Genomic DNA, 20,795 nt, shown 5'->3' with positions numbered 1-20,795 from the left:
GCGCAGTATATCGCCGCCTTATATTCGTGGAAAAAAAAATATCGACGTTCTCACGAAGGCGTCACGAACGAGCTCCGGCGATGTAATTATTAATCTTCTAAGAATCGTATAAACTTATTGAGAGTACGATTGGACACTTCCTCGGCAATTGCGACCGCAAGGAATTGTGGTCCCCGGTCTTTGGGATCCGCTGATTAACCGACAAATTCTCACGCGGTTACGTTCCTTCATTATATTGATTTTACCTTTTTTTTTTTATTATTAAAAATTAAATAAACGCTCGAGAACAATGGAGAGAATTTTACAAGTGGAAGCGGCATCGCGTTAATTTGAAAAAAAATTTACATTTTTCAATTAAACTGCGTTCGAATTTTCAAATAACGAGAGAGAGCGTAATTATTGAGTTTAATTAAAATCAGATTTAAAATGTATCTCCACTGAAGTTAAGCATTTATAACCGGATAACACGGGATTATAGCGTATTGGCGTATTGGCGCAGCATTAACGAGCAGTGGCTTCCCTTTGCAAGTAAATAAAGTATTTTTTTCGCTGCCGGTGCATGAAAAATGGTCCTTTTCTCACGGATCACTACACACAAAAGGATACCAATATTTCGATCCGTACCAGGTAACAAAAAAATATTGTACATGCGACATGTGCGGACATCGGCTATTGCCCGCCCTCGCCTTCGGCTCGTGTGTGTCCATATCTCGCACTTACGGGCAATTAGCCAATTTACCGCATTAGTCGCATAAAATATCTATTTCCGCGTGGAAACAATACGTCAAGAAAACGTCGCGCGCCACCGGAGGATTCGGATTCGTGCCCGGGAGCGTGGATCCCTTGCCGACGACGCCGACGACGTCGTGCTCGCCGAGGAGGAATCTCGACGCCGTGTTCCGGTGGTGAATGCCTCACGTTCGTCAACGCCGCGCGCCAACGCGAGGCCAACCGCAACGTAATTACGGGTCTCGGTATCCCTCGGCAGCTGTAAATCCCTCGCGTCCTCTCGTCTCTCTTTTTCTCTCGCTTTCGCCTCCATCTCGCGCGCGCGACAGACAGCCAGCCAGGCAACCAGGCCGGACGCTTCATCTCGTACACGCCCGAGTCCGCGCGTTCTCGCTCCCGTCGCTGGTCCAGCAGCAGCAGCAGCAGCAGCAGCAGCATCATCAACGGCATCGCGGCAGCGACAACAGCAGTGGCGTGGCATATGCCTGCATACCGTCCGCAATATCGTCCAATTTAACTCCTTCGCCGTGGGTTTTAATTAATTAATCTTCCAATTGAACCTCATTACGGCTTATCTTATCGACGCCGCGCCGCGAGGAACGCCGCGGCGAAAAGAACAAGGGAGGGGAGGGAGGGTTCACTTCGCGGTCATTTCTCTTTCATCTTTCTCTTGTCCCCCCCCCTCTCCTCTTCCCTCTCTATCCCCCTTCCTCCTCCTCCGGACCGTTTGACATTCCTCGACCGCGAGAAATTCATTCCATCACGCCGGGCCCGACGGAATGGCGTGGCGAACGGGCGGGGGTTCATTGCACTCCATAGAAAAATAGACGACGCGCGCCGATCTGCGCGCTTCCCCTAATGTTGCGCGACTTGCTCTCGTCTTGCGCTTCTCGCGCTCTTCTTCTCACACAAAACACCGCAGTCTTTCTCCCTCTCTCGCTTATACTTTTACTCAATACAACTCGTCTCATTCATAATCCACCGCGACGATGCCGCAACCGCAGTTGCTCGACGCTGGCAACGGTGTCCTAATAAAGAAGCCGGTGTAAATTGATTTGCATATCATTTCGTAGATTGTTGTGCAGAATGATCGAACTCTTAAGAATTCCCCATCTACCCACGATCCAGTTAAATACGAGACAATGGCGTCGCGAGAGGCAAATGTACAGTAAAATAAATAATTTATTTGCTAGAAATAAAACATTTAATTTACCCTATTTAAATAAACCATTTATTAGAGAAAAATACTTGAATTTTTTCTATGGAAAATATATGGAAAGTGTGTATTTTATACTACAAATGTTTTATTTCTAAGAAATAAACCAATTAATAAGAAAAGTGAGATGCATTTCACAGAAATATATATTTTGTTTTCACAAAAAGTGAAGCAGCGTAAGTTCGAGTCAGTTTATATCATAATTCCGTTTTCGAAAGTAAGCAGCGTTGAGAAGCCTCGATCTCTCGGCTACCCGAAGCTATTTCTTGCGTGGAAGGATATCGACGCGCGTTATCGTAAGATAGTTTACGCGACGTGAACGGGCCCCATTGTGCGACTTTACGGTGTCATGCTTGAGGAAACAACGGGTTAAATGTCGAGATAATTCACCGTCAGTGAATACGAGGCGTGGTGTTCCTCCCAATTTGACTGATTACTGACACAGGAGCGCATTCGACGGCGTCTATTAATGTCGCGCGCGCGACATTCCGTCCAATTGTAAGATTCGAATCTTTTCTGCTTCGATTCACGATTTACAATATCCGATGTATCACACAGTAATTCGCCCATATTTGCAGCGAAAGAGAAGAACTTCTCCGAAAACGGTATGCCGTCAGTTTGAGGAGATAATTACTTTAATATTTAACTAAACGTACGTGGTTTTAATTATTAATTCGATTTGATTTGAGGTCGATTTCAAATGTACACAATTGAATTTAAAACATATGCGGACATTGTTTTCTGTCATTGAAGTAGCTCTACCGGGAGAAAGCACAAGACAGGATATTGCGACAAGAATGACAATTCGTTCGTAAGAAAGAAAGAGACTTTCAATGTAAACCCGTGATGAACTAATTTACGTGTCCGCCGTCCAACACTTTGTGAACGCAGTAGGCGAGATGTGAAGCCAGTTGGATTATCTGCCAAGTTGGCTGAGTTGGCGATCTACTCGATCCAAGTGACGTGATACTACGACACGCCGGGCGATACTACGCGCGTTCAACTCGTCTCTCGCTCGCTTTTTTTCTTTTTCTTTTTTTTTTTAAATCTCCACATCGCCAGTTATAAAGCGTCTTAACGCATTCGACATTCGTGCGTCACGCACGATATACCGGCGACGTGTGTCGCTTGCAATCTACGTACGGCGAGCGTGTTAAATCCCTTTATTGCCGCAATATCCTAAAAACGTCACTTTTGATAAACACGAGCAATTTCGAGCGAAACGGGACGAGAGAAAAGACCTCCCCCCCCTCATCGCGATCACCTACATTGAAACGGCGCGTGCACCTCCGGAGGAATTTGTATTTTAATAAATTGAACAATCAGTTTGTCGGCTTCGAGTCTGTTGGCCTCTTCGATTTCGTAAAATTGACGATCAAGGAATTACGACCGCGTGAGGGGTGCGGCGCGCGATGAAAGGAAGAGATGACGAGAGGAATTTTCTTTCGCGCGATGAGTCCAAGAATTCGATGTCGAAATCCATCCGCGCCGATCAGGGCCGTTGGCGGTCTCTCGCGCGATTGGTAACACAATGCAAATCGCGCGCGCGCGCGTGTTTCGCGAAATCGGTGCTTTGCGGTATGGTGTGCCTGGTGGGCATTACCGGGTAGCACGTAAGTAGCCAATTACGCTGTGCCACGCGACGCACGTCCACGGCATACACATGCAAATCTTCCGGCGACATCCGTTGGAACGCATCGGCCGACGGCACGGCGTGACGCGGCGTGGAAACAGTACGCTTTTGGTCCATTAGGATGAATGAGGGAGATCGGATATGTGCACAGATTGCGCGACGCGTCGTATTGTCGCGTGGCATGGACCAAAGCTGATTTGCAGCCTCTCGGCGAAGGTTTCTCGCTGCGAGAGAAAAGCGTGTGCGGCCGTAATTGCCCGGTAAAATAATTGGGTTTAGGTGCTCCATTTTTTTTCCCCCCCGTAGTTTTTTACTTGCTAGAATGTTAGTAATGACGACACATGCGGCTGCGCCGCACATTTTTCATTGCGGCTATCGTGATTTAACTATAATTTGTAGTCATTTTTGATGTCAACTATATTTATAGTTGTATACTTTAACCACGTAAATTGTAGCTATTTCAACTGCATTACCATCGTCGCAGCTATAACATGCGTTCATGCTGTATTATTATTTGACATTGTGATTTATAGTATAATTTTTTCATAGTTGATGCAACTATAAATATCAGGTCATTATTAATAGTAAACTAAAAAAAGAGCAAAAGAAGAATACTTAATTATAATTATTTCATTATAATTATAATTATTATAATTCTTTCTCGGTGCGTATGCAGATCTCAGGCGTAGAAATTTCTTTTTAGGACAGCCTAAAATTATGAGAGAAGGGTTTTAATAACTTAAAACTGTAGGAAATATATGAATATTAAAACCACGCATAATTTACATATCGTTTTTTTTAAATATCATTAAATGATAGGTTGCTTAAATTGTAATCGACAAGAATTATTCTTGCTTTTTAAATTTATAGTTGTAAAACGAAGTAAATCAAGTTCAAGATATTTTATTTTACTCTGTTATACTATTTCCTTGTCAACAATAGACATTGCATGTTTTTTAAATGCGCATCTCGCGCAATTTGTTTTAATATTCGTGAGGCAAGATTAACCCTCGAGCGTTTCTATTCGAAAAATTAAAAATGATCCTGAAATTGTACCTCGTATATATATCCAGTTAATCTATCTTTTAATTGCGGAGGAGAAGTAGAAGTTTGCTCGCGTATCGTCTTGTTACAACATTGTAATTTCAACGGCCACGCGCTGCGCAAATTTGCTCCGAGAAAGCTTTAAAGAGACCAGTGGCTTCTGCTCCAAATAGAACGCGATCAAACGCGATCGATGCTACGCCAGTTCGGACTACCCCCTCGCTTTACCTGGACCTAACGTAAACGGTCCAGTCTCTCTCTAATCGATAGCATCCCGAACTTTGACCCTGGACACATCTGTGTCTCCTACAGATACAAATCCCCTCTTCTCCCTCTATCTCTCTCTCGCTCGCTCGCTCGCTCGCTCGGCTCCATCTCCCTTCATCAAGGACTGTTACCCCGTTTCGCGAGATCGAGACTGGTTTTTCGGCGCGATGCGTGCCCTTACATCGCGCGAACGGCGACGGCGACGTCGGCGGCGTCGGCGGCGGTTCACGGCACCATCCTGCGCGATCAATATCAGCGCAAACGACGGCGGCCACGACTACGATCAACGAGGGTGACTACGACGATGACGGAGGGACAAGAAAGAGCGAGAGCGAGAAAGAGAGAGACGGGGAGTGTTGTACATGTGTGACTGAGAGACAGAGAGAAAGAGAAATCATCACACCAGCGTGCACATTAAGCATGTATACGCAACATACACGCACGCGATGCAGTGTGTATACGGGTGGATTGTGTGTTACATGTGCGTATGCATGTATGTGTGTATGTGTGTGTGTGTGTGTGTGTGTGTGCCAATGTGTCGACGTTACGCCCGGTGGGAGGGGGAGGCCAAGTGGGGACGTTGCCAGGCGACGGAAGCTGCCTGCCGCCGCGCGAGTTCATCGTCCTCCGCTCGCGCGCTACTCCCTTGCGCCTGCTCCGGCTAGCCACCCTTCGTCCACTTCTTTCGGCTCCTCCGCGCTCGCGCTCGCTCGCGCGCGCGCGCGAGCGAACGAGCGAGCGTGCGAGCGAGCGTTTCAGACGACCCCGCCCCCGTGGATCCACTCTCCTCGTTATCGTCCTCATGAATTGGAATCAAAGTCGCAAAATGCGAATCTCGCCGCGCGTTTCGGATGTAAGGGGGACGTGGTTGTTTTGGGTTGCTCCCTCGACGTGCCCTCGTAAAAGATTTTAATAGATTATGTAGGATGGTTCAGCCAAAGTACGAAGCCAGCCCCCGCCTCGGAAATTATCGAAGACGGAGATAAGATCTTTCTTTTTAAGTTTCGTTATTAATAAGAAGTTGGGTGATTCCTTCCGATAATAAATCAATAATATTGAAGAAGAAGAGTAATTTTGCGCTTTGAAAATGTAAAAATCTAATTAAAGAATCCTCATAAATGCGATATCATCAGGATTGAGAAGTATCATGCTGCGCTTATTTGCTGTTACGACAAAATAACTACAAAAAAAAATTGTTGTCTGCAAAAGGGAATTTTGATGAAAATTTTATACCCTGAAGATCTAATGTTTTTACTTCTGTACAGTCCGTATCAATCGCCGTACTAAAATGTTTTTTTTAAAGTAATATTGCAAAACTTTAACGATGCAAAATGATGCACGGTCTAAATCAGAAAATTTTGTTTTTCGAATTATGTCGTTGCAGGCAAACGAGCGATGTAACGAAATACTCTATCCTCATCGTCATTACCATTACGTCGGAATTGGATGAGTCTGTTGTCCCCTCGAAAAATGCCAGAGGTTCCGACAAACAACAACATGACGTAATAGGGATGCCAATGCATTTTATATCGAGGGCAATGGACGTTCAGTGATCCCGCGACCCCGCCCCAGCCTCGCCTTCGTTATTATCGTTATCATATCGGAATCAAACATGTAACGCATAAATAATAAACATGACGTAACAGGGACGCCAATGTGCCGGAATGGGGGCGAGTCGCCGGGCAACGTTCGATGCAAATAACTCCACCTTGTGACCGTTTTTCACAATTAACGTTGTAGAATAAAATCGAAAATGGCTTGACTAACGTTCTTCATGTATCTACATCGAGAGTAAATAATGATCTCGACATACGTTTCTTTCCCCGCGAGAAAATCCTCCAGAGATTTTCGCGAAACTCGCACGTAGACATCAAGAACGTAGATATCAAGAAGTCATTGAAATTAAAAAAAGAAAGAATATGTCGATCAATTAAGGGAGAAGCTGAAAGGTAAAAGGATGACTCATTCGGGCTTACGTTGCGAGCATTCGGAGCCGCGCGGGCCCCCCTCTTCCCCCCTGTACCTACAGCTGACAAACGCATATTATACGCGGCTATATACCAGCCCTCATCGATCTCCTCGCCGCCGTGCGCCCGACCCGAAGGGGTTAAAACTGGAGCAATGGATCTCTCCGCTCTACGTACGTTGCCACCTCTTCGTGTCGACGGACCCGCGCGCGTAACGCCGCTTTCTCTCTAGCGCAGCTAAAATTTCACGCAGCATTGCGGTCCTTCTCTAGGTTTTCCTTTCCTTTTCTTCCTCTTTTTCTTTTCTTTCTTTTTTTTTCTCCCCCCTTCCCGTAATATACCCGACTTCGCCTCGGTAATTGGCGCCCGTACTCCCTTTTGTTCGTACGTTTGTTTCGAGCTCGCTCTTCCCAGCTCTCCCTCTCTCTTTCTTGTCGTGCTCACACGCGTCTCTTAATCCTTTTTCACCTCCCCTCCGTTTTCCCTCTCGCGCGCCTTTACGAACTTCCGTACGATTTGCTGTTCCGTCTCATTTCCATCTCGGGCGAGCCGGTTTTCGGGGCGAGACGTTATTGTACTAGGCGTATCCGCTCTTCTCGCTCGTGACTTTGACTGGAGGAGCAGCTACCCTCCGTATTTTACGAGCGCGAAGTACCTGATCCACATGGCAAATTGCGCGAGCGAGAAGGCACGCCGTTCAAGTATTACGCAGAAATCTCGCCTAGCAGGTTTAACGACTCTTGTACTAATTGTAAAACAACACTTCGCTCGTAATTGCTATTAATTTGTATTATATCGTTATTGCGTCGGAATTGTATTTGTTGCAAACAGCATTTAAATCTAATCTTTCTCTAATTGTCACTAACGTCGAATATTACATAGAAGGAATGATTTTGCGAAAGTAACTAAAAATTTAGTTATTGATGCAGATCTAAAAATAAATTTGTTGGACCATCAAAATATTTATGTAGGACGTTCAAGCGCCAGTTGCTAGGACGTCAAAACTTTTTACAGCATTGCTCGTCACGGTCGAGCGTCCTACATAATTATTTTAAGCCCAACAAAATTATTTTTAGATCTGTATCTAAATTATTAAATACTTCACCAAAACTGTTCTTTTCGTGTAGGAATAAAATCCATTTTATTTTTACATACACTGGTACCTTAAATTGTATAATGGCATCAACATTTTTTGCAGTTCTCTTTCACAATCATAGATAAACGAATTTAAAATTTATTTTAACGAGAATTTATTAAATTTAGCGAATTAAAAAATATTTCTTGCCAAAAGAGCACTTGGCAAGTTAAATTTTAATCCTGTAGAACACTTGACACAAAATGTTTTTAATTCTAGGATGAACTTATTTTTATAGAAATTTAATTTAAAATTGAATTTAATTGAATATTAATAACGTACTATAAAATACGATGAATTTATCGTTGACGAGAAAGTATTCTAAGTTTATCAAAGAGTTTTTATCGGTCAAGCATTAATTCCGAGACACCCCATATATCAACGCGTGAAACGTTCGCAGATTACATGTAATAAGCTGATTCACCTGTGAAAGCCACGATATCCCACTTATGCGTTTAACGCGGTACATACGTCTATAAATAGAGCATGTGCCTCGCGAGAGTGTAGGTATGCCTGTGCAGCATCTCGATGCAGCATTATTTATTACGGAAGAAATCGCAAAAGAGCGTTTTACACAACATTCCGCTTTACAATATGGAATATATATATAACTACAAACAATTGTTATCAATTAATCCGGAACGATTTTGTTCCAGACTACCCGAAAGAGAAAACCTCTCGCCGCGATTTTATCCCAAATTGTTCAAGTTAAAAGCGGAATTTAATGCATTCCTATTTAATAGGAATTAAATTTACTGCGGGACTGTACAAACGAGTAAAACATCGAATGCATCAAAATGTATTTTTATTTTACAGCGGATCGCATGAAGTTATTGCTTCAGTATTTTGATATACCATTTATATTTAATTATTGTTAACACAATTTAATTTTATTGTGCATATTAGATACACAATTGTGTACAATATGGTACAATTATATATAAACAAATAATAATATAATATATATTACAAATAATAATATAATATATATATATGATGTAATTTGATTATATGTATATTTTTTTACTTTTTGGCAACGGACTAACTTATTTGGTTGCTTCCAGAATGTTGATCACAAGATGAAATTCCGCTCCAAGAAGGGCCAGCTGCCGTTTGTCGAACTGAATGGCGAGGAGATTGCAGACAGCACCATTATCCTACGAGAATTGAGCCAGAAGTTTGGCAAGGATTTGGACGCCGGTCTCACATCCGAGCAACGAAGTGTCTCCCACGCCATGATATCGATGATCGAGAACCATCTCGTCTGGGTTGTCGCGTGCTGGCGCACAAAGAACCTAGATCAGGTGCTGAAGGGCTACAAAGTGAATCTGCAGCTTGCCCTAGGATCACGTATCCCGAACGTTATTTTGAACTTCTTCTTCAAGCTCACGTTTGGACGCAAGGTAACTTTCGCTTGTCGTTCGCCATGTGATTTCAGTGTGACCTAGCATACAACTTGGACGTTAGAAACCATTGAGAATGACAATTCACATTCTTCACAACTTTTAATCATTCAATTCTCATTATTTATTCGCATCCATACGTGTTTTTATTATAACTTATCTGCATATTTTATATATTTATATATCACAAATATATTCCACATTATTGACTTCATTATGCAAACTAAGGTCATGCTGTATGCAAAAATAATTTTCTCTCGATTTTCTCATTGATTTTTGTCAAGATTGCACGATTTCGTATGTTCAAATTTTTTTGATTGACCACATGCATGTACTACTCACATTATGCTAATTTACATTTGTGTAACTATTCACTGTAGTTTTGTCATTGCACATTTTTAATATTAAAAAAATGCCTCCCGTAGCCGATTTCATCAACAATCATTTTAAAGCTACCTTGGTTGAGTCCTGGTCGAGATTTTGATCTAGATATTAATAATATGGAATATATAAAAATGACTAAAGTGCAAATTTATCAAAACGATGTACAGATTGTATCCGCTAAAATCAGTATAATTTCCAAAATAATGTATGTTTGAATTTTACTTCGACCAAGTTTCGCTACTTACACGTTATCACAATGTTTACTTTATGCTATCTCCAGAATCATTCATAGTATTCGCTTAGAGTGCACTAATTGCGCTTGTGGCCATGAACGTGCTATGAATGTGCTAGCTAGAGGTAGTATCGCGACAACGAAGCGCAATCGCAGAATGAAATGTCCTGACCATTTGTAGTGATATGGTAGTTGGATTGGTTGCAGGGCGCGAGGAAAGTGAAGGCTCAGGGAATGGGTGTGCACAGTCCGGAGGAAGTGTCCCAATTCGGTTGCACCGATCTCAAAGTTCTCTCGGACACGCTTGCCGACAAGCCCTTCTTCTTCGGAGACGAACCGACTACCGTAAGTGTCATTAAATTCGTTAACACATTGCCCGCAGCGATCAAGAAATCTTGCGCTACGCGCTGTGATAGTACGTTCCAGAGTGGTAGTACTTGGTCTGCTGTGTAAATAGCTTCAGTTACATGTAATCTGATGCGAAAGATAATATCGGTTGGAAACAAGTGCTGCCCGAGGCAAAACGCTACTCTCGCTGGGCATCGCGAAAAAGCATTGTTTTCAGTTATCTCACAGATATTGGACACCGGGCCTGTGCAAATAACAATTATTGGTTTGAGCTTTAATAGCTTTCGAGTTCCAATCGATTAAAAATTAATTGATTTTAATTAACTAAACGTCAGGATAACAAATAAATCGAGATATTTTATTTATCCTATATTAATTACGTTGACTCGCAATTATATTTGTTTCACAAAGATTGATAGAAAATCTAGAATACGAGCTGTAATTTCGGCAATCTGTGTAATCTGGACCTTCGATGGCGATACGTTCGAATTTTTACAGATGGACGTGGTAGCATTCGCGCATCTCGCTCAAATCCTGTACATCGACAAGGACACGCCGTATAGCCTGCGAGACTACATGGCCGAGAACTGTCCCAACTTGGTTGGGCATTGCTCACGCGTTAAAGAACGATGTTTCCCGGATTGGGACGAGATCTGCTCCAGCTTGGACATGAACACGCATCTGCCGAAGCCCGAGAAACGAGAGGAGAAAGAAGGCAAAGAAGAAGCGAAGGAATCCAAAGAGTCGAAGGAAGAGAAAGAGGGCGACAAGGAGAAGGCGGACAAGGAGGAGAAGGAAGTCGAGAAGGACAAAGAAGTTGATGAAAACAAAGAAAAAGAGAAGGACAGCAAATAAGCGGTCTCTCGTTGTAAAGGGAAGTAATAAGTCGTTTCAAGGATTTTAAAGCGAAGAGTCGCGAAGGTGTATCGGCGAATGAATAAAGATAGAGAGGAAGAGAGAGAGAGAGAGGGATAGTTGTCGGTAAAAGTATATGCGTGTGTATGCGTGTGTATGCGTGTGCGTGGTTGCATGAATGTGAACGGGGACGAGGATGATGTAGAGAAAGCACATACAGAATGGTGGCGATGGAAGGGAGTTGCCGGAAGTGAGAGATTGTGTGTTGGAAGAGAAAGGGAGAAAGAAAGAGGTAGAGAAAGAACGAAAGAGAGGGAGAGAAAGAAAGAAGGAAAATGTGTACATGTGTGCGTGCGTGTAAGAGAGAAAGCAAAAAAGAGAGATGAGGTTTGGAACTAGAGCTCTCTACTTATACGTATAGATATTAATAGACTCATGTATAATGTTAATACTTCGTTTATATACGTTCAATGCGCATCACACGTTACTTCACATTGACACACTCGAAACACACACGACCGGAATGACTATTCTCTAACCCACACGCCCTTTCTCTGCTCTGCTAAGGACAAAGGAAGAAAAAAACGGGGCTATCTCATAAGTCATTAGAAACGTAGGATTGCAATATACGAACTGCAATAGTCTGACGCAGCTGGGGTCTTTGTCGACAGTGGCCAAATGCAATATAGCGTTATGCTATAAGATAGAAGTAGTTACGGGAGAAGAGGAAGAGAAGAAGAAGCGAGGGTAGGGCGGCGCGCGAGTGTCGGTATGCATACCGATCTCTCCGCTTTCTAAGGCGAATAGCGTCTCCTACTTCGCTTCTCTTAATGATCCTTGCTGTGCATAAGTTACCTTGCGTCCTGCGCGCAACGTAACGCAATCTTTTCTTTAATTTAGTTCATATTATAATTTTCTTTTTAATACGTTCACACGTGTATCGCGCGTTTTATTTTTACCTTCATATATCGTGTTAAATGAGGTTTCTAAAAGATTTTGTATGACGAGAGATTTTTTACGACGTATCATTGAGAGAAATTGTCTATTTTAAAACCATCTGAGGAAGCACCGTTGCGTCCTGTAGCCGGTTCATCGACGCGATCCGAGATTTTTTCATCATTACAGTAACATTAATGCTAACGTTAATATTAAAGTAACGATAATATTAATAAGAATGTGACAACAATAATAATATTAATACTAACTGTAATAATGATAGGAGGAAGGGAATCCGATGTCCACATGTGAAAACAAGTGTTAGATCATCGATTGACTGAATTACTTCTCTCTCTTTTTCTCTCTCTCTTTCTCTCTCTTTCTCTCGCGCGTTCTTTCAACAATCGAATCGAGAGTCGAGTCACGCCAATTGACCAGCTAGCAACGGACGTCCTCAGACAGCCTAATGTAGAATGCAAATCGAATTGGATAGGCCGTACGGAAAAGTAGTTCGATCCGTTCTTCCGCCTGGCCGCAAATTCCGTTTGCATTTCAGCATCATCTCCAAGCGCGTGCAATCAAATTTTTATTTTAATGACGAAGCTCATTCCTATATCTTTTGTACGGACTATGCGATACTTTTGCAGTCGTTTCTGATCACTTTTTAGACGAATGGGTAAGGAACCCGCGATAAGCGATGGACGGCACATATTATCTATTATTTGTATATTATAGTATATATATATTATATATATGTATTACGTAGACGCGCGCGAATGCAGTCGGACTTAGATACGCGAGGAAGATGCCATTCGTGTATAGCAGAGTCGTAATATTTCGTCCCCTTATCCACCCATTCCTTGCTCTCTCCAAGCTCTTGTTTATTTTTCTTTTTACTTTCTTTTAGCGAAGAGGCACAGATTATGTTTTGATCTCTTTTCTCTTGGTACTCAAAACGCTGTGCTGCCCACGTATTTTATTGATACGATTTTTCGGACGTGTTAAGAAAAAAATTTACCTTGCGTAATACAAAGTGTCTTTCACGCATCGAAAATCGACAATTTGATGTATAACGGGAATTGAAGTTTTTTCTACGAACTGCGTAACAGCTGCGTAGTTTTTCTACGGCAGCTGGACATATTCCACAAGAAGACACGAGATATATTACATTTAAGTAGCTTACTATATTATTGATAACGATTATATATATATATACATATATATATATATATGATCACGTAAAGGAAAAATGGAAAAAAAAGATTAGTGGATGATGCTGTTTATACTTAGGACGGCGCATATGGTTTCACCTGTGGTTACATATTACGTGCGAGTAAATAATATAAATTAGAGAATGGAAGAATCATTTGGACAAGAGAGACCATAACGTTGTGCAAGCACAGTAGGTAGGCCCACTCAATACAGTAAGATTATTATAAGAGGAATATTAATAATTATTATAATATGACTGCTCGTTTTATGCTCGGCGCTATACATTTCATTGTCATTATTATATCACCATTTATTAACGATATACATACGAACAAATAAAATGTGTTTATAAATATAAAGCGAACTTTACGTTATCTGTCGGTGTTCATTGCAATCTGCTGTCCAAATCTTTTGTTCAAACGGTATTTATAAGAAACGTTATAATATGTAATATTGAGAAGAAGTAACATGTAATGCGATCGGATCATATAATATATTTGAAAGGAAAGGGCAGGTCAGTCAATAATTCCAAATTGGGATTAATAATTATTTATTATCTAAATTTTGAAGACATACGTAACAGTGAAATATTGAGAAGTAACATTTGAATCATTTATCCACCAAAAATTCGGTTAATGCGCGCGTGTGATTTCCATTTTCTACTATGTATGTTTTTTAGATTTCTTCAGAATTCGTTTTTTGTATTTTATGGAAATTTCATTCGGAACAGAGATATGTTCAATATTGCTATAACCGAATAACTCGATCGAAAACCTCAAGACTAGAATCGGGATACGTTGGACGTACCAGACGTTCGTATTGCATCTAAATTTTCTTCGTAAGCACCTATACGATGTACTAACGGAATGGATAGCGATCGTGATAGGCGAAGTGAAATGTAAACGTGACTGTTTTATTACGTTCGACCTGACATCTCTGGCGATAAGTATTGCTTATTCGCTGTCGAGTTACGAGAATTGAGATACACATGCTTCCGTTTCTCTTCGAGCTCCACGTGCGTTTCTGTCAATTATTTTACTTTTCACGAACCGTAACGGCGATTATCAATCGCCAACCACTACGGATCATTAATTTCATAAATTTTACTAGTTTTATAAATTATTATATAGTTTCTCAAAAATGGACTACATCGTTTTATTGTATTATTACATTAAGATCTCGTTTTAAATTTTGTTTTTGTGATATTTAAGACACATTTTTTTATTAGTTGATAACGAGAATGCGACGAAATAGCTGTCTAATTTATTTCCACAAGAACTATTCACTTGTAAGAATTATAATATTATTCATTCATGCAATTTAAAGTACTGGTAGCGGTTGACTAATTGAATACAGTAACGTTTGTCAAGAGATATTTTCTTTAAGCCTGAATATTATTTAGATTTAGAACATACAAATTATATTATCTTCAATCTCTTTTCTTGTATCTAAAATAAGAGCTTAGTTTTTAATATATGAGTTATTAAAATAAGAGTTCAAGTACGCGTACATAAATAAAGCCGCTAATCAAATCGCTACCGTCAACTTTACATACAGGAACGATGCTCGAATTGGTCGATAAGCTACTTTTACATTGGTACCCATATAACATCGCTACAAAAATAATTTTTCTTTGTTTTCGTCTCATCATTTGATTCTGTACGAAAAGTCGCCGGTACCGTTTTACGCCTAACGTCGGCAAGACCTCTTTTAATTACAAAAATAATAATACTTTGTCTTATAAGCTTTTCCATCTTGAAGAGGAATCTTTTTGGTTCTCATATACCAAATTTTGTTTTCGACCAAGCACAATGTTTCGTATGACTCAAGATGTCGATATCGTGTTTAAAAGAATCCATCTGAGAATTGCGATTCGGTCTGTCGAATTTACAGTTCTATCAGCGGATAGACGGGATTCTCGATGCCACGGAGAGAGATAAAGTAGCACTCAGAACGCTGTACTGGTCGTAGCTGTTGCTGTTGATTGCACGCCGGACTCTGAATTCGGTCGTCCGACGTGTGGCTACAGCTACGTGGACGCAGCGAGGCTAATGGACGTTGACTCGGTGACGGCCGCCCTCGGCTTTACGTCCAAGGAGTCGTACAGGGGAAATTCGCAGCAGAGGATGAACTTGAGGAAATGCGGTACCTCGACGTAAATAGCCGGCGGTATCGGTATCAGCGGCGACGTGGATTGCTTGTAGTAGCGATATTCCGCGTTACTGAAAACGTGTGCAGAAAATGGTTGGCTGAATACAACTGTCTTTTTGCTGATAAATATTTTTTTTTTTTTTTAGGCTCGCGAAAATTCTCGGTGCGCTTCTACGATACTTACTCCCGGTATCTCTCGTCCGACGCCTTTTCCAGTAGCGGCATCCCCGATAGGAATAAGATAATAAGCGTCGTGAAAATCGGAGATGCGATAGCGACCCATTCCGCTCCTTCGATGACATTCAAGGATATTATGAATATTCCCCACCAGACAACGATCTCGCCGAAATAATTTGGATGCCGGGAGAGCCTCCAAAGTCCTAAAAATGTTAACGTAAACGATAATTATCTTCAATGAAAAGAAATATCAAATTAATTAAAGCAGTCAGACAATAAGTAAAACGTAATAGAGAGTATCGGATCTCCTGGCAAACCTTTCTAGGTCAGGGTTGGAAGCGATACAATTCGTGTATAGTCGTATATTAATCCAAACAAAACTTCCGTTCTATTTTATCGACGATGTCAAGGAAATAGCGCATCTCCGATGTATAGTTATACCTCGTGAAGCCTCGTGTACTTCCACGGCCTTACTAAACCGTTTGTGAATGTACAAAAACATGAACGCGTTTCTTTTAATGCACTCACATTGCATCTTTCAGTTTCTTATTTTTTATATTTTTTTCTTGCCACTTTTACTTACTTTTTTTACTACAAATTTAAAAATAAATATAATTGCTTTTTCTCCAGGGCTTTATTTCATAGCAACTACTTTTGATTAAATAAAAAGCAATATATAAAACTTATTTTATACATTTTTGATATATATGAAAATCAAATTGTACATCTTTACAACTTATTTTATTAATGAAATTATATACAATGCTCTTATTAAAATTTTATTTCAGCATAAAAAAATTTAACAAAATTTAAAAGTATATGTACGTATAATCGGAATATCCGATCTCACCGTCATTACACCATTTCCCATTGTTAATCGGGTCCTGCTTGAAGGCGAACTTTTGCAGATCGGCATAGGTCTCGGCCAGCAGGCCGATGAGGAAGAGGCCCGTGCCGGCGCTATCGAGCGTCGTCATCGTCTTCGGCGCGGGCGGTATTTTGTGACGTGGAGAATTGATTATTATCACAGGCAGGCTAACGACATACACCCACACGGCCTGCGAATCATCAGTGCCTTCAATTATCTTTCGATATCATATTGAGGAAAATATTCAGAGAGCAATCGCATTATCCTATCAAAAAAGTTGTAAATGGATAAGTCGAGTAAAAGTACGATCACGATAAAATATCCGGAAACTTATCGATAGGATAATCCGATTATTACTCCTCGAAATTTTTTTCTCGGTTTTTGCGGGGAGGAATGAGAGGCGAGGGTGATCTTCCTACTTCACCTGGAATGTCCAGAACACGGCGAAGCGGATCACGTTGCTGCGACGGTCGTCGAATCTCTTGTCGCGGCCTATCTTGACGATTCTGTACAGGAGGTATCCTGAGAGTCGGACGCCCCATAGACACACGAATATGGTCACCATGACCTGCCGGCTGTCGTACGTCTATACGGAGGGGAAGAGAGAGTTAGATACGCGGTGTTATTACACCGTATTTTGCGATGTCTGTAACGACCAAGATAAAACGAGCGTCGTGTAAAAAAGGTTTATAAACACAGGCACAGGTCATCCGTTAATAGGTATTAAATATATCTTGCTATTTTATTAATAGTATCAGCTTCATTGAGGATAAAACTGTCGATAAAGTGTTGCAGTGGCAATATACTACGTAAATTTCAAGACGCATTCAAACTTCGAAGAGAGAAAATTAATCTAGAATGATTTAAGAATTTGATCGACGAGTATCACAGACGGCGATTATTATTCGAAGATTATTTATATTACAATAAAAATTAAAATCATGTTGATATATTAAATTTATCCCGGTGAAGATTCCTCTCATAATTTTTATGAGAATTAGAATATTTTATAAAAATTAAAAATGAGAACTATGAGAAAATATCTTTTTTTCTTAGAATTTTCCATATATGTAAATTCTGAAATCATAAGATTTTTAAGATTTCGCATCCTATATAATTTCTAAAAAAATACTTTAAACTTCTTAAGGTTTTTTTAAGATTTTATTAGAAATTATAGAATTAAGAAGTCTTAGAAATTTTTGGACAGAAGAAATCTAGAAAAGATGTAGAATTTTCTTAAAATGTTCACCAGGACAAATAATAATAGCATTAATAATAGTAATAAAGACAATATCTGTTTTGTGATCTTTCTATCTTTCTTCGAATCTATTAAAACTTTCGGTCTTTAAATTTATCTTGATTTTTTCCCCGATTGAACTTGAGCAATGCATCTCGCATGTTTAACGTGTCGAGTTCCTCACAAGAGCTCGTTCATCATAATTCCCGAGTCTCTCCTCGCGCATTTTTTTTCACGTTCGTATCCCATACATTTCAATATGCAGATTTTATACGTCGAACAATCCTACGTGTGCGCGGGAGGAGGAGTACCTTGCCCACTTGACCGAGAAAGAAAGTGAGAAGAGCGAGGATGATGAAGTTGGTGCCGCCGGCGAAGTCCGTCAGCTTGTCCAGCTGGAAGGTGGCCGCGATCGTGAAGAAGATCAGCTGCATACCGACTGTCACGATCGCGCTCACGGCGAGATGATCCTCGTCTAAAATGTCGACCGCCATGTCCTCGACGATGCGTCAATCGTCTTCGGACAAATTACCTCGGATTCTGAAATGTATATTCCCGTTAACGTATCAATCGTCCTCTGATTAAATAAACTCTCTTATTAGGCAATAAGTATCAATGGAGATTCAGCAATTTAAAATTAAATCGTGCAATAAAAGGGCAAAACAAGCCAAGTGAAATGCTGACGCTTATAACGAAAAATATATTTCTTACAATTAACGTAAACTTTTTATTAAATTTAAACTATTTTAATATATATTATAATTTCTATTCTGCATCCGCAGCTGTCGTTTTCTCAAAATCAAGAAATATTTGTTTGGTGATGACGGGGAAAAAAAATTAATAAAATATGGAGTTACAGTTTTTATAACGGTACTCAATTATTAACAGGAGAGAAAATTTGCAAAGTTTGTAATCTTCAAGCACGCGTAACGGTCGACAGATAATTAGATCTTTCAAGGTCAATGAAAAATTAACTTAATTGCCTTCGTTACTATAAGTTTAGCTTGGAACTGAGATTAATTTAATCCGAGATGCATAAAAACTGAGGCAGAAAAAAGAGAAAAAAGCAGCTGTTATTTAAATTATAAATTATGCGCCGTCTTCGTAATTATTCCGTGATTTTTTGCCACCCTAAAAAATCAGTATTGGAGGGAAGTGAGGGAGAATACGGTCGATACCGGATCCTGTCTTTTGGCAAATTAACAAGTTACACGCTCCAGATAAACAAACCGCAAAACGTATACGTCGACGCGTGCAGTTATATCACGATTTCCGCAATGCGGGAAACGCGGACGCGAACCGAGGATGTGAGGGTGACACGGGGCGGACAATTTCCCAGGGAAATTCGCTATAAGAAATTCATGACGTAAGGAACACCACGCGCAGCGTGTGTTCTTGGCAGCAGTATTTTGAATAATTTGAGAACGTTCCGGGCTCATACATTTAGAGAATTATACCTTCGAGGTGAGGTACCAATCTCCCTCGCCCACGAAATAATCTAACGTGCATTTTCGTGCACGTTTCCGTTCGATATCGAGCGAGATGTTTGAACAAAGCGACGTCAAACGCGTCTTTAAATATAACGCTGTCACGGTCGCGGAACGATAACATGAGTCTCGAGCCGTGGATTTTTTCCGAAAAGGTGGCTGAAGAGTAACGAGCACTTAAAGGGAGAGAGAGAAAAAGAGAGAAAGAAGAAAAGCTGGGGAAGAGAGAGAGAGAGAGAGGGGGGGGAGGAAACGCAAGGAAGTTACCTCTGCCGTGGTGAATCGCATCTCTCGCGGTGGCTCTTCCAGCGGTAGACGCGCTCCTCCCGCCCCGAGGCCGCTTCGCTTGGCAGACGAGAGGGAAGTCCAATGTCGTCGCGGCTAAAAACGAGGCGCGCGCTCCCGCTGCACGGGACGGTATCACGTGTGCGAGTCCGCCGCGGGTTCGGTTCGGCGATGCTCGTTCGCGCGCGCGAGCGAGCCCTCCTCGCGTTGCCTCATCGACGCGGAGGAGCGGAGGAGCGAGAGATGCGCGCGTCCGTCCCCTACCCCCAGCCATCCCCCTCGCCACCGCCCCCGCTCCGGATGGCCGGAGCGGACGAGAATCGCCTCCGCGGCGGAGAGACGCATCGTCCCCGCACCCCTTTCTCGCGCACCGAGCGCGATGCGCGTTCCTTCCTGGCGCCTGCCAACGCGCACGCCTTCGGAGCACCTCTCCGCCGAGAGAGAGAGAGGAGGGGGCCACGATGAACTTCCCCGGTGCTTCATTTTCAGGGACACCTACGCGAACAACCAAGGCGAACATCCGCTTTCTCCGGGCATTCCCTTCGCGTACCCGATTTTTCAGCCGGAAGGAATTATGTCTTTTGATTGATTAAAAGACAGCAACGATTGATTGATGAAACGAATTAAATTCTATGCGCGCACGTGTATTTTTCATAGATATAACTTTTTAAAATAATTATTTGTGTTGTAAATCTCTCGCGCGTAGGATCTTTAAATGATGATTACTCTTCTCGATTTATGGATGTGAATTAGAAAGATTAGAACGCGTCGAGGAATGCCCTTGAAAGGGTTCTACTGTCTACCTTTTTTCTCTTAGCCACCCCCTTCAGCACCTCTTCACCTTCGCTCGTTGTCGCGATATTTTTTTTACACCTCTTTAATTTGCACTGTTTCTTTTCTCACGCCTTCTACAGATTCTCTTCACAATTATTCCATTTTTTTATACTAATTTTTCTTTTTATTCATCTTTATTTAATTATAAATTGCTATTATTTTCCCTTCATCACTTTTATCTCTCTCTGTATCTTCTCTCTATATCCTGTCTTGTTTTGTTCTCAATTTCCGTGCCAAACCGTTTCGACGATACACATTTTGTATATGAATTTTAAGAGGAACTTATTTTCATTGTAATTATATTAAAATGTGCTTATCTTTTCTCTTTTTTTTCAATTCAAAAGTGTTGCAATGTAATTTGGTTTATCGAGCCAGGAATCAATATTGGATGCGCC

The 20,795-nt window shown here is 41.3% G+C and overlaps 2 protein-coding genes across 3 annotated transcripts in view; one reads left to right on the top strand and one right to left on the bottom strand.

Moving 5' to 3' along the window:
* Positions 1-13,730, top strand: part of LOC105835148 (failed axon connections) — a 29,343-nt gene extending 15,613 nt beyond the window's left edge. Inside the window, exons 2-4 of one of the 2 annotated variants that reach the window (XM_012678169.3) lie at positions 9,056-9,394; positions 10,203-10,355; positions 10,857-13,730. In XM_012678169.3, the coding sequence (XP_012533623.2) occupies positions 9,056-9,394; positions 10,203-10,355; positions 10,857-11,213 (849 nt within the window). In that variant the 3' untranslated portion in view covers positions 11,214-13,730. The remainder of the gene's footprint in view (positions 1-9,055; positions 9,395-10,202; positions 10,356-10,856) is intronic. The other variant, XM_012678170.3, reaches the window with a different exon arrangement.
* A 164-nt stretch (positions 13,731-13,894) lies between these two features.
* Positions 13,895-19,808, bottom strand: LOC105835147. The gene is made up of 6 exons (XM_012678168.3): positions 19,549-19,808; positions 18,106-18,334; positions 16,982-17,143; positions 16,540-16,747; positions 15,697-15,892; positions 13,895-15,583 (listed from the first exon to the last, which is right to left on the bottom strand). The coding sequence occupies exons 2-6, from the start codon at positions 18,286-18,288 to the stop codon at positions 15,391-15,393; spliced, it is 942 nt and encodes a 313-aa protein (XP_012533622.1). The 5' UTR covers positions 18,289-18,334; positions 19,549-19,808; the 3' UTR covers positions 13,895-15,390.
* Positions 19,809-20,795: the final 987 nt, after the last annotated feature.

Source organism: Monomorium pharaonis, chromosome 7 (genome assembly GCF_013373865.1).
Source record: "Monomorium pharaonis isolate MP-MQ-018 chromosome 7, ASM1337386v2, whole genome shotgun sequence".
Taxonomy (NCBI): Eukaryota; Metazoa; Arthropoda; class Insecta; order Hymenoptera; family Formicidae; genus Monomorium; species Monomorium pharaonis.
The sequence above is the reverse complement of the archived record's forward strand: the minus strand, read 5'-3'. Positions and strand labels throughout refer to the sequence as shown.